The 13207-nt window shown below is 37.7% G+C and overlaps 1 protein-coding gene and 1 non-coding gene across 2 annotated transcripts; both read right to left on the minus strand.

Moving 5' to 3' along the window:
• Positions 1-7980: 7980 nt before the first annotated feature.
• On the minus strand, positions 7981-10801 carry LOC110817900 (inositol transporter 4-like). The gene is made up of 4 exons (XM_022046616.2): positions 10555-10801; positions 9892-10053; positions 9250-9764; positions 7981-9167 (listed from the first exon to the last, which is right to left on the minus strand). Exons 2-4 carry the CDS (start codon positions 10025-10027, stop codon positions 8091-8093), a joined length of 1728 nt encoding a protein of 575 aa, XP_021902308.1. The 5' UTR covers positions 10028-10053; positions 10555-10801; the 3' UTR covers positions 7981-8090.
• Positions 10802-11508: 707 nt separating this feature from the next.
• Positions 11509-11589, minus strand: TRNAL-CAG (transfer RNA leucine (anticodon CAG)). Its single transcript has one exon. It is a non-coding gene; the product is annotated as a tRNA-Leu (tRNA).
• Between the last annotated feature and the right edge of the window lie 1618 nt (positions 11590-13207).

Genomic DNA, 13207 nt, shown 5'->3' on the forward strand with positions numbered 1-13207 from the left:
GGATCATGGGGACCGACCCTGCTACCGCCTCAACAACACCTGTCGCATATGCGGCAGTGCCCAGCACTATGCGAGGGAGTGTCCTAGGAACCAGAATCAAGGGAGGCCTCCAATCCAGGGCAGAGTTTACAACCTTACCCAGAAGGATGCCGATGCAGACCCGGACGTGGTACATGGTATGTATACTATCTCTGGCCACATTGCTCATATTTTGTTTGATACTGGTGCATCACATTCTTTTATTTCACATGTTCTTGCTTCCAAAATTTGTGTATCACCTGATAGACTTGATTCATTATTGTTTGTATCTACCGCTGGGGGGGAGACATTACTAGGAGAGGTTGTCTACAGGGCATGTGCCGTGGAGATAGCAGATAGGAAATTGAGGGTAGACCTGATAGGGTTAGACACAGGAGATTTTGATGTAATCCTAGGAATGGATTGGCTGGCGGCGTATCACGCCACCATAGACTGCTTTAATAAAAAGATTGTATTTAATCCTCCCAACGAGGAGCCATTTACAAGTTAATAAAATTATTCGGTACTGATTCTCCCTAATGACAAATTCTTTTCTTCTTAATTTCCAGTGCGTTGATATTGTATTTTCCCTAACTAGGTAAACCCAAGAAGGAAGTTTGTATCCAAGAGATTCCAGTAGTCCGAGACTTTCCAGACGTATTTCCGGATGAACTGCCCGGTCTACCAGGGGACAGAGAGGTCGAGTTCACCATAGACTTACAGCCAGGAACCCAACCCATCTCGGTAGCTCCTTACCGAATGAGCCGCATCGAGATGGAAGAGCTAAGGAAACAAATCACTGAGCTACAAAACAGTGGCTTCATTAGACACAGCATTTCCCCATGGGGTGCCGGGGTTACTTTTGCAAGGAAAGGAGATGGGACGTTGAGGCTGTGTATTGATTATAGAAGGATAAACAAGGTAACAATTAAAAACAAGTATCCTCTCCCCCGGATTGATGACCTTTTCGATCAGTTGCAGGGTGCACAGGTCTTTTCTAAAATAGATCTACGGTCAGGTTACCATCAGGTAAAAGTGAGAGCAGAAGACATCCCCAAGACGGCATTCCGAACCAGGTACGGACACTATGAGTTCCTAGTTATGCCGTTTGGGCTAACCAACGCCCCGGCCATCTTTATGGATCTAATGAACAGAATCTTCAGAGAGTTTCTGGATAAATTTGTCATCGTGTTCATCGATGATATCTTAGTCTACTCAAAAAATGGAGAAGAACATGCTCATCATCTTGCCCAAGTCCTCCAGGTACTCAGGGAAAAGAAGTTGTATGCAAAGTTGAGCAAATGTGGATTTTGGCTCGAGCAAACCGCCTTCCTAGGACATGTTATATCGAAGGAAGGGGTGTCGGTGAACCCCGAAAAGGTTGAAGCGGTACTTGGTTGGAAAAGGCTGACAACAGTTAAGGAAATTCGCAGTTTCCTAGGGATGGCGGGTTATTACCGCCGGTTTGTCGAAGGGTTCTCCAGTCTAGCGGCCCCTCTAACCCGACTCACAAAGAAGAATACAAAGTTTGATTGGAATGAGAACTGCGAAAGGAGTTTTTCAGAATTGAAGAAGCGACTGACTACTGCACCCGTGTTGGCTCTACCGAGCGGATCAGGAGGGTATACAGTCTATAGTGATGCCTCCTATCTGGGCCTGGGTTGTGTCCTGATGCAGCATGGAAAGGTTATAGCATATGGGTCTAGACAGCTAAAGAATCATGAGAAGAACTATCCTACCCATGACTTGGAGCTTGCCGCAATCATACACGCCTTGAAAATCTGGCGCCATTATTTGTATGGAGAGACCTTTCAGATCTACACCGATCATAAGAGCTTGAAGCACATCTTCACTCAGAAGGATCTCAACATGCGTCAGAGAAGGTGGATGGAACTCCTCAAGGACTATGATTGTGACATCCTATACCATCCAGGTAAGGGCAACGTAGTAGCCGATGCCCTCAGTAGGAAGAGTGCAGGCACCCTAGCCCATCTGATGGTTTCGGAATGCAGGTCCATTGGGGCTACGCAGCAGGTTCGACTGCAAGATCTGAAGAGGGCCACATGTTTGAGCCACCTAGCAGTCCAACCCGAGTTAATCCAAAGAATAAAGGAAGCCCAGTCAGTCGACCCCGCCCTAGTAAACCGCAAGAAGGATGCAGAACAAGGAGTGAACTCAGACTTTCAGATCTCCGCCGACGGATTGATTCGTTTCAAGGACAGAATGTGTGTCCCAGACGACAATGAATTAAAAAGAGACATCATGACAGAGTCCCATAGTTCAAGGTTCGCCATGCATCCAGGAAGTACAAAAATGTACCAAACTATGCGACCCCGATTCTGGTGGAATGGGATGAAGAGAGATATAGCCGACTTTGTATCTAAGTGCTTGGTATGTCAGCAGGTCAAAGCAGAACATCAACGCCCAGGGGGGTTGCTTCAGCCTTTACCGATTCCAGAATGGAAGTGGGAACACATCACCATGGACTTCGTATCGGGACTACCCAAGGCACGATCGGGACACGATGCCATATGGGTAATTGTTGATCGACTCACTAAGTCTTCCCACTTCCTGGCCATCAGAATGACTGATTCGTTGGACAAGTTGGCAAGAATGTATGTCCGGGAAATAGTCAGACTGCATGGGGTCCCGGTAACAGTGGTGTCCGACAGGGATCCCAGATTCACTTCTCGGTTCTGGAATAGTTTCCAGCAAGCTATGGGAACAAAGCTGTCCCTTAGTACTGCCTTCCACCCCCAAACCGATGGACAATCAGAGAGGACAATCCGTACGCTGGAGGATATGCTCCGAGCTTGTGTCCTTGACTCCGGAGGCCATTGGGACGACCACCTACCCCTGATAGAGTTTGCCTACAACAACAGTTACCAAGCAAGCATCGGCATGGCCCCATACGAGGCGCTATACGGGCGTCCGTGCAGGTCACCGATTTGTTGGGAGGAAGTGGGTGATAGAAGATTGTTTGGCCCGGATTTGGTAGAAGAAACCACGTCCAAGATAGTTAAGATCAAGAAGAACATCCAGACAGCTCAGAGTAGGCAAAAGAGCTATGCTGATACCCGGAGGAGAGACCTGGCCTTTGAGAAAGGTGACCGTGTGTTTCTTAAAGTCACCCCCTTCAAGGGAATTAGTAGGTTCGGCAGAAGGGGAAAATTAAACCCCAGATACATTGGACCCTTTGAAATCTTAGATAAGATTGGTACCACTGCCTACAGACTTGCACTGCCCCCTGAGCTCTCCCGGGTCCACAATGTGTTTCATGTATCCATGCTGCGCAAGTACAATCCGGACCCTTCTCATGTCGTGGCTCATGAACCGCTTTCACTCCGAGAGGACTTGTCTTATGAAGAAGTACCGGTCAGTATCACAGACCGAGAAAGCAGAATACTCCGTAACCGGGAAATATCATTTGTAAAAGTCTTGTGGCAGAACCACACACCTAGGGAGGCGACTTGGGAGCTGGAATCAGAATTTAGGGCCCAATATCCTCATCTGTTTGATCAAGAGTAATGAGGCAAATTTGGGGACCAAATTTCTTTATGGGGGGGAGAGTTGTAGCACCCGGAAAGGAGGAGGAAAAAAAAAAAAAAAAAAAAAAAAAAAAAAAAAAGGGGGGGGCCACGTCAGCAGCCGTGTCAGCAGCCACGTCAGCAGTCCCGGCCAACCAGGGCCTGCCACGTGGCAAGATCGCGTCACTCCGAAAGGAGCCACGTTGGCGATCCGCGTGGGTGCGATCCGACGGCCCAGATCAATCACGCGATCGGACGGCCCAGATTCAATCGCACGGACGGCCCAGATTCAATCAAAAACGAACGGCCCAGATTAAAACAAAATGAACGGCTGTGATCAAAAGGCAAGGGGTTATAAATAGAACCCCCACACCAGACCACAAACCCTAGCCGCCAGCCGCTCGCCGGAGAAGACGAACCAGAGGCCGACCGCCGCCACCCGCCGCCGCTCGCCGCCGCACCGGGGAAATTTCCGACCGCCGATCGAGGTAAATTTCATACCCCCGACTCGTTTTTCCCCACTGATTCCTCCTATGGCCAAATCGAAGCCGAAATCCCGGCCAAACGGCCGGAATACGCGGCCGAAGCCCAGCGGCGCCGCCGCGCCCCCTCTCGGTTTTTGCCTCCGACGAGGCCCTTCCCGGCCTCCGTTCGATGCAATTTTTATATCACCGTGATCACCTTTCTTTTCTCTACAGGTTGACCGGAGCCGAATCACCAAAACACGAACCTCGCCGGAGAGCCGCTGCACCCGAGAGCGCCGCCACCGGTAAGCTCCGTTTTTCCGTGATTTTTTGGCCCCCCGAGGGCCCTAGGGTTGTTTTCTGACAAGGACCAATGCGAGTGTGGCCGAATTCGGCCGGAAACGGCCGAAAACAGTCAACCCGAGGTGACTCGCCGCCGCCAGCGGCGGCGCCGTCGCCGGAGCACGGCGGAGCCGCCGTGCCGGAGTTGCGATTTGGGCCGAAAGAGGCCCTGGGCTTAATTTGGAATTTTTTTTGGAACACGTGCAGGTACTGTTAGTGTGTTTCAGTTCTCCGAGAAAAATTCAGGGAAAAATTAGGGACAGCCTGCAGGCGCACTGTGAATCGTATTCGGATCTCGAAAACAAGTAAGGACCCCTCACCCTATTTCCTATCACGGTATTAAAGTTCAAAATGATAAAACGGTATTTCTTGAATTAACGCATGTGTGAAATTGCTTAAGGTTGCTAATGGAGCCCGAGTCTAGTGTGATTGATGATTTACTGTTATTTGCTCTGTTTTACACTGTTTTACAGCTTTAAATGCATTATGGGGTTTGATGTGTTCATTTTACAGATTTGTGTGCATATACTACGTTTTTATTAATTATGGGTTGAATGACTGAAAAAACTGATATTGTATGTTGTCTGTTGATATGAATTACGATTTGCTTGTTTAAATGTGAATTGATGATGTTGATTGAGGAAAAGGAAAATGAAAGATTGTATAGACTGATAATTGTATTATGGGGGTCAGCCTGACTAGATATCCTGGGAGATGGTGGACGGACCGGGTCCGTAGGGAACCCTACCGGGATTGTGGTCTCACATGCCGGACGGGGTATGGAGATTTTATGGTTTTGGCGCCCATACCGGACGGGGTATGGGGACGGCCCGTTTCACCCTCATACCGGACGGGGTATTGAGGTTCATGGTTTTGGCGCCCATACCGGACGGGGTATGGGGACGGCCCTGGAAACTGATTATGAATGTTAAAGGTTAACGGGTAGCGGAACCCCTATGGACCCCCACGGATACTAGTAGGCTGGTAAATGGAAAAAAAAAAAAAAAAAAAAAAAAAAAGATATGTTGTACAATGATTGGATTGCAAGAGGCGTGATAAGTGTTATGTTTTACAGCTTAGATTATTCAATGATTATGATAATGTTATTGTTTTCTCATATTGTTTTCATAAATTCCACCAAGGTAAGTGGATGGTAAAAGTTTTATTATTGATAAAAGGTTTTGTTGTAAATTATGCTCCATTGGTCTTTTTGTGGTTTTCTACCCACCTTTATCTCCGTGACGGTGAGATATCGTGATGTTCTTACTGGGCTAGTGTAGCTCACTCCTTAATTAACCATTTCAGATCAGGAAGACATGGTTCCCGAGCCCGTTCCGCAGGAGGACGACGAAGGGGATGCCTAGAGACTCTGTAGTCATACGCATAGTTTATTTTCGAGTTTTCTTTCTTAGTTAGTTTAACATTTTATATTTTAAGTACGTTTGTTTGGTTTTTCGTGTAAGGGATGTTAATTGAAATTTTGATCTCGCTTCCGCATTCGATATATTTAAATACTCATTTCTTTTTAATATTTCCGGGGTCGTTACATATATATATGTATATATACAAGATTGAGATCATAAAATTGACCAATTAAAAAAGTGACATGTGTTGAGATCTCTTAATTTGCGTTCCTCTTGAATTATTAGAAATAGATTGTTGATTACACAAGATAAGAGTAATCATTAATGTACCAGTTAAAAATGAATTAATTAATGATAAATTAAATAAAATTTTGAATATTACAATAAATAATTATATAGTAATTAAAAAGACAACTATCCATATATATATATATATATAGAGAGAGAGAGAGAGAGAGAGAGAGAGAGGATTGTGATGTTTGTAAAAATGAATAAAATGATTAATAATATATAATAATGACGATATAAATTGCCATTAATGGTTTATTTTTTTCCCTTCCTTAAATAAATTTAAATTCAAAAGTAACTTAATGGTTTTGCAATTTTACAATAATATAATTATATGTATATATATATATATATTGGGTTTTTATCTATAAAATTATATTTAAATTAGCTAATAATAGCAATTAAAGATGAACATTTATTAACTAAAGTATTTATTGTTGGTGTATTATATATAATATACCAAAAATAATAATAATAAAAAATGTAAATTCCACTTTCCATTATTAGATATAATAAATATATTATGCTTTTATTTTCATGTAATTATCAAATAATTGAATCTAAGTAATTTAAAGAGTAATTTAATAGTAATTATATGTGTCTTTAGAAGATCGTAATAATGTTTTTAACCAAAAGATGTTTGTTAGTTATAAGAAGGTAAAAAAAAAAAGTGATAATCTTTTTAATTTAGAAGGTAAAAAGTTATCATTTTTTTATATAAGTAAAGATTTAATTTAATTATATTATATTATGCAAATTATCAGTATTATAATATATCTTATAAAGTATGAAATTTTCAATTTTTTTTTAACCCTATATACGATGATCTCGTAATTCAAATTTTTATAATTTTCTTTAAAATTATAAATTTAAATTTTATTAATAATGTAAAATTTGATGTTTTATAAATATATTATGAACTGGTAATGACTAAATTATAATATTTAATTTAACAAAACAAAATTTATTAATGTATTGATAAGATTACGATAATAAATTAATTTAGTTTTAACGAGGCATAATGTATTTAAGTAAAAGAAATATTTTATGACGATTATGTTCCCTTAATTCTAAATACGTTGGTTTAATGGTTGAGATTCTTATGTTTTACTTGAAAGTCACAAATTTAAATATTACAAAAAATATATAATTTATCACTTTTATGAATTTATTATAGTACGACGATATTCGGTTTATATAATTTTTTATTTAAAGAAATTAAATAATTAAATTTATTAGTATGTTAATGAGATTATAATAATCAATTTATGTTTAATATTATTAAATTAAAACGTATTTAAATAAAAAAATATTAATTTTTTTATAAATTATAAAAATCTGACATAATTTTTTTTTATAAAAAAACCATTTTTAACTATACCAATATATATATATATAGTGATTTACTTTATTATTCCATTGGGGTATTCTCTAGAAAATTTAGAATGAAATACATTATAAAAGTTTTTTAGTCAAATTAACTACTAAAAATACTGCACAAATGACTTTTAGCAAAAATAATTTTAAAGTAAAGGCAATGTAATATTTTGTAAAAAATTTTGGCTAAAAAATGGTGCCATAAATTATTATATAATAAAAATATTAATAAATACATAAAATGATAAATAATTACATATATATCATAATAAAAATACTATTTTATTATTTTTAATTATTTTTTCTTTTTAATTTTATAGTGCAAATAATTTGAATATATTTTATTTTTATTTTAAAATCTTTATATGAATATCACAGATTATAAGTACGTGTAATTATAATAAAAACTATCATATATAAAATAGTATCATAAATTATTAGTGTGTATCACAAAATATATGTTTCACGTTTTTTTACATACACAAACATTGTTATTGCATTCGATCGAATCCGAATTAAGTTAGTTGATTGTAAATTTTAATTGAATCTAATAACAACGTAATAAATAATTTACGTTGATCGTAAATAATTCAATCGAACTCAATCAAAAACTTATGATCCTTTATTGCTAAAGATGTAAACTTCATTTCAAGATTCAACAATGAAAAGTACAAACAATTTGAGTGCAAAAGTTGTTATGCTTACGAAATTCAAGCATTATTATGATCTTCTTTAGCATTCTTCTCGCCACATAGACTTGGTTTAAACCCAATCTCCAACATCTTCTCCACTTCTTCAAATTGCAGACCTTTAGTTTCAGGCACCAGAAAATAAATGGCAACAAGTCCAATGAGAGAAAACCCAGCAAAGAGCAAGAAAGTCCCAGAAGAACCAATAGCTTTAGTAAGACTTAGAAATGTCAAGCTCACTATAAGGTTAGAAGTCCAGTTGGATACTGCTGCAATTCCTCCTCCAATACCTCTATATCTCAATGGATATATCTCCGAATTCACGATCCACGGGACAGTTCCCATTCCGGGGGCATAGACGATGATATATAATCCTAAAAAGATAATGGCTAGAAACCCGAATCTGCTTGGACAACCATCTTTGAACCATGTCCTTCCTTGAGCATGACATGAGTCTTGTAGTGCATCAGTTTTAGCAAAGCATGCTCCTGGGCTGAACTCATTTTTATTGGCACAAAAACCACATTCAACTTTTAAGCACTTCATGCAATTCCACTTGGTGGGATTATTAGCTCGAATGAAAGAGGTGCAAGTGGAATTTGCAAAGTTGGTAGATTCAACTTGATCTATCTTGGGTGAATGAATCGATGCTTGGCTAAATATGATGGATAACACGATGAGACAAGAGATTATTCCATACATGGATACGATCATGAGCCTCCTCCTTCCATATCTATCTACAAAAGCCATGCTGATAAGGGTGCATAACCAGTTGAGACTAGAAGTGACAAGGGAGAGAGCTAGTGCTGTACTGTTAGAGGCATATCCAGCAAATTGAACAATCGAAGGACTGTAATACATGACTGTGTTTATACCCACAAATTGTTGAGCTACTTGACATGTGACTCCTGCGTATAATCCTCTTCGAACCACTTTGTTTCCAAAAGCACCCTTTAATTTTGCACCAAGACTCTCTCCAATCGAAGCCTCTTCTTCCTTCTCGTGCTCAATCGAGGATCTTAGAGCACTCAACTCGTTTTCAACTTCATCTGCTGGGTAAATCCTTTCAAGAATTGCTCTAGCTTCATCGACCTTATTCTGATCAAGAAAAACAAGGCGGGTTAGGTTTAAATTTCTTGGAACACAAGTAATTTGTGAGGAATCAGAGATTTTGGTAGACCTTTCTGTAAAGCCATCTAGGAGATTCAGGCAGAGATAACATTAAAATGAATTGAACAAGAGCTGGTAATCCAGCAACACCGAGCATCCAACGCCATGTTCCATGAACTCTAGTGAAGGCAAGATTAATAAGATAAGATAAGAATTGTCCTCCGGTGATGAGAAAACCATTAGTGCTAACAAGTGCACCTCTTATTCTAGCTGGTGAAGCTTCAGAAATGTAAAGAGGAGATGTCATGGAAGCCATGCCAACTCCTAAACCAACGAAAATTCTTCCGATAATAATCATCCATGGAGCTGGAGCAATTGCCATTATAATTGCTCCGAAGAAGAAGAGAACATCTGCTATTAGGATTGACATCCTCCTCCCAAACTTATCATTAATCCATCCGCCTATAGCAGCACCAAATATAGCTCCGGCCACAGCCATGCTGACAATCACTTCCTGCAAAAAGGTTCTCCTCTCGACTTCTTCGAACTCATCTTTGATGTACAGCAATGCACCAGATATGACACCTAAAGTCCAATAACAAAAGCAATATTTTCACAGTAACGAAATCATTCAACTTCAATTTTTATGAACTTATTGATCATAAAATTACAATTTAAACCGAATCATTTAATAAGATGAGTAGAGATTTACCAGTATCATAACCAAATAAGAGGCCTCCAATGCCAGCTGATAGTGCAAGTCTGAGGATGTAAGGTGTTTTTATTGTTGTCCTCAAGCATTCTGTGAATTCTGTCTTATCGGCTTTCACAGTTCCTCCCTCAGCCATCTTGATTTCACCTTATAGTTAATTATCTGCACATCAACCACTGTAAAAATGTAGCTTGCAGTATGTTTTGTACACTTTATCCCTGTATATATGTGTGTGTATATGTATATGTATATGTAGATAAAATAAATTACTTTTGAATTCTACCAAGTCAAAATAAACCCAAAACCCAGAAAATTTTTGTGTAATATACTTACCCCAAAAATTTTTGCAGCATGTTTTTTACACTATCTCCATGCATATACGTACACATATATGTAGATCTGAAAAATTATTTTTGGGTTCTAACAAAGCAAATAAACCCAAAACCCAGAAAAAATTTGTGGTGAAGAAAAGGGACGGATTCAGAAGAAGAGAAAACTGGCTTGCTGCTTAAGAGAGAGAAAAAAAACTGGCTTGCTGCTTAAGAGAGAGAAAAAAAACTGATGGTATAAAAAAAAAAACCCTCATGAACAGGAAAAAAAATAACAATCAAATTGTTTATAAATGGAACTTGAAGATTCAATATAAAGAGAGAATAATCATACCGAAAATAAGAAAATTTGTACACTTGATCAGCCTTTGTACAAGTTTTTCAAGCCAGAAAAGCTTTTCTTCTGCCTTCGTTTGCTATGTAGCAAACGACGCCTTCGAACTTCGATCTTATAACCTTATTCGCAGTCGTTATCTCAACAGTAATATACCGATTCTTTTTTATTATTAAATTTTAAAAAAATATATTAAAAAGTTGTAAGATTTTAAATAATACATTAAGAATTATAGATCGAAAGATGAGAGTAGATAAACTGAGTTGTAATATTCTTATTTAACAAGTAAAATTTCTAGGTTTGCTTAAGAGACTGTTCGGCTAAATTTAGGGGGATTTGATGAAGTTTTAGGGCATACCACAAATTTCTCTCCTCATATTTTTGGTAATCTCTAAAAACACTAACTTTTCGCAAAGCAACACAGCATGGACTGAGTTGGGTTTCCAATTAAAGCCATGGATTAATCCTTTTAGGGATAAGATTGGTTGTATTTATCTTGTAAAAGCTTAGTTTTTTGTATATATAGAAAAAGGAGATATATATACATATATATATATATATGTATAGTTATCAAAAAAGAAATGTATATTTATATAGGTTATAGTTTTAACTCTTTCAAGATAGAATACAAGGTTTTGCATTGGTGGGTGAAGTAGGGTTTATGGTATTTTAGAATTTCTTTTATATAAATGTTTTCTTCTTGAATTTCTAAATTCTAAACCCACCCAATAATTATTTGTGCATTTATTACATATTAAATTTCAAAAATTTTAAATATTATTGGTTTGATACGTTCAAAGTGTTACTAACAAAAAATTAAATTTAGATTATAAATTAAAAAATATATTTATTTAACAACTAAACTACCAATTATTAGTTGAAGATATGTGTATATATATATATATATATGTGTGTGTGTGTTGAGGCGGAGAGAGTAAAAAAAAAGAATGAAATTGTCAAGAATGGGATTCGAACCCATGCCCTTTCGGACCAGTACCTGAAACTGGCGCCTTAGACCAACTCGGCCATCTTGACATTTGTGATGTCGGGTCAAAGCTAAATTATATAATGTGTTAAATTTCAGAGCTTCAAGGCAAAAGTCAGCCCATTATGACTTGTTCTTCTTTAGCAAAATAAATAAGACAATACGTTGGGCCTGAATTGCAATTTCATGAGTTCAAACAATATATATGATCTTAAAAATACATACCCAATTGGCTGATTGTTCGTTCTCTCTCATTCTTTTACATAGAGAATATGAAATTTTTAATATAGGGTGATGTATATATATTCTCGTGTCATATAAGATTTGAACACTTAATTTCTACTTTAATGAAAACGGAGAAGCACTAGTTAACCTTTAAAAGTTAAGTTTGAAATATGAAATAAACGGATATACGAGTTAGACAAATTAACTTTAATCGATCGGAGCATACTGATCTCTCTACTTATATCAAATACTACAATGCACTATTTGTCGAAACCAAATAATATCTTACACTTTTTTGATACCCAACATCCTCGAGCCTCTCTTCCCACTACAATCCAATTAACATTTTTGGGACTCCAATCAAATTGACCACAAAATGGTGTATAGATTTTTTAAAAAACCCAAAAAAAATCTTGTGTGGAAATCACATGATATTTTCTTCCTTTTAACTTTCTCAATCTGCAAAATTGCTGACAGAGAAAAAAAATATATATGAAGGAAGAATGGGAGTGGGGAGGAGAGGGGCTGTCCTATTTTTGTATAATCCTCTGCAACAACCCAAAAGAAAAAGTCACTTTCTCGCAACCACTTTTGTCGAATTCGAGTTAAACTGTGTGTTTTTTCGGGTATTTTTTCGTTAGAACGTCGCGGTATGATTAAATGCGGACTGAACAATATCTCTATCCCATCTCTGATGTTTATCCATTGGCTGCCTGCAACAATTTTGTGCATTTAAAAGCACTAATGGCTTCTATGCTTAAATGGGTAAATTCACTCTCTCTGCAAAACCTAACCACAAAACACAATTTTTAGGCTAATTTCACATTGTACACCAAATACTCTAAAACAATTTTCATTTGCTCCTCCTATACTTTGTATCAATGAAAAAGTAATGTCATTTCAACAGTGTAATTCTCTTTTTTTTTTTAAAAAAAATAGAAGATTACTCGAGACGATCGTGTTAAGTTTGATTTACGATTGACCCACATGATTTATATGAACAAGTAACATATACCCAGATAATATTCATGACTTATTTCTCGAGTATGTTGTTTATCAAGTGAAAATGTGAGATTACATGTGTGTATAGTTGTATATTTTGATGGAGAAGATGAAGTTGTGTGCTAAATAATGGAAGTGGAGGGGGGGGGGGAGAGTTAAGAGTTGGATGCGTACCCAGATAAGGCACTGCAAATGATAAATGAAATGAATGAAACTTTGCTGCTACTGCTTGCAAATGGCCCCCTACCCATTCAAACCATGTCAGTGAATTGGCTACGTCTTTCCTTGTTTTCTTCTGTCAAGTACACCTATACATACATCTATACATACATATACGCACACACACATATGTATACATACATATATATCATCTTCCATTATAATCAGTAAGTGTTTATTCTTTTTGGGTTGGGGAAGATTCAAAAATCCCTTCTTTTTCCT

This window comes from Carica papaya, chromosome 7 (genome assembly GCF_054855325.1).
Source record: "Carica papaya isolate Zhongbai chromosome 7, ASM5485532v1, whole genome shotgun sequence".
Classification (NCBI taxonomy): domain Eukaryota; kingdom Viridiplantae; phylum Streptophyta; class Magnoliopsida; order Brassicales; family Caricaceae; genus Carica; species Carica papaya.

Coding starts and splice junctions, on each gene's coding strand:
- LOC110817900 (XM_022046616.2), bottom strand. CDS start 10,027: ATGGCTGAGGGAGGAACTGTGAAAGCCGATAAGACAGAATTCACAGAA. Junction 9,765..9,891: donor CTTATTTGGTTATGATACTG/GTAAATCTCTAC, acceptor ATTGGACTTTAG/GTGTCATATCTGGTGCATTG. Junction 9,168..9,249: donor CTAGATGGCTTTACAGAAAG/GTCTACCAAAAT, acceptor TTTCTTGATCAG/AATAAGGTCGATGAAGCTAG.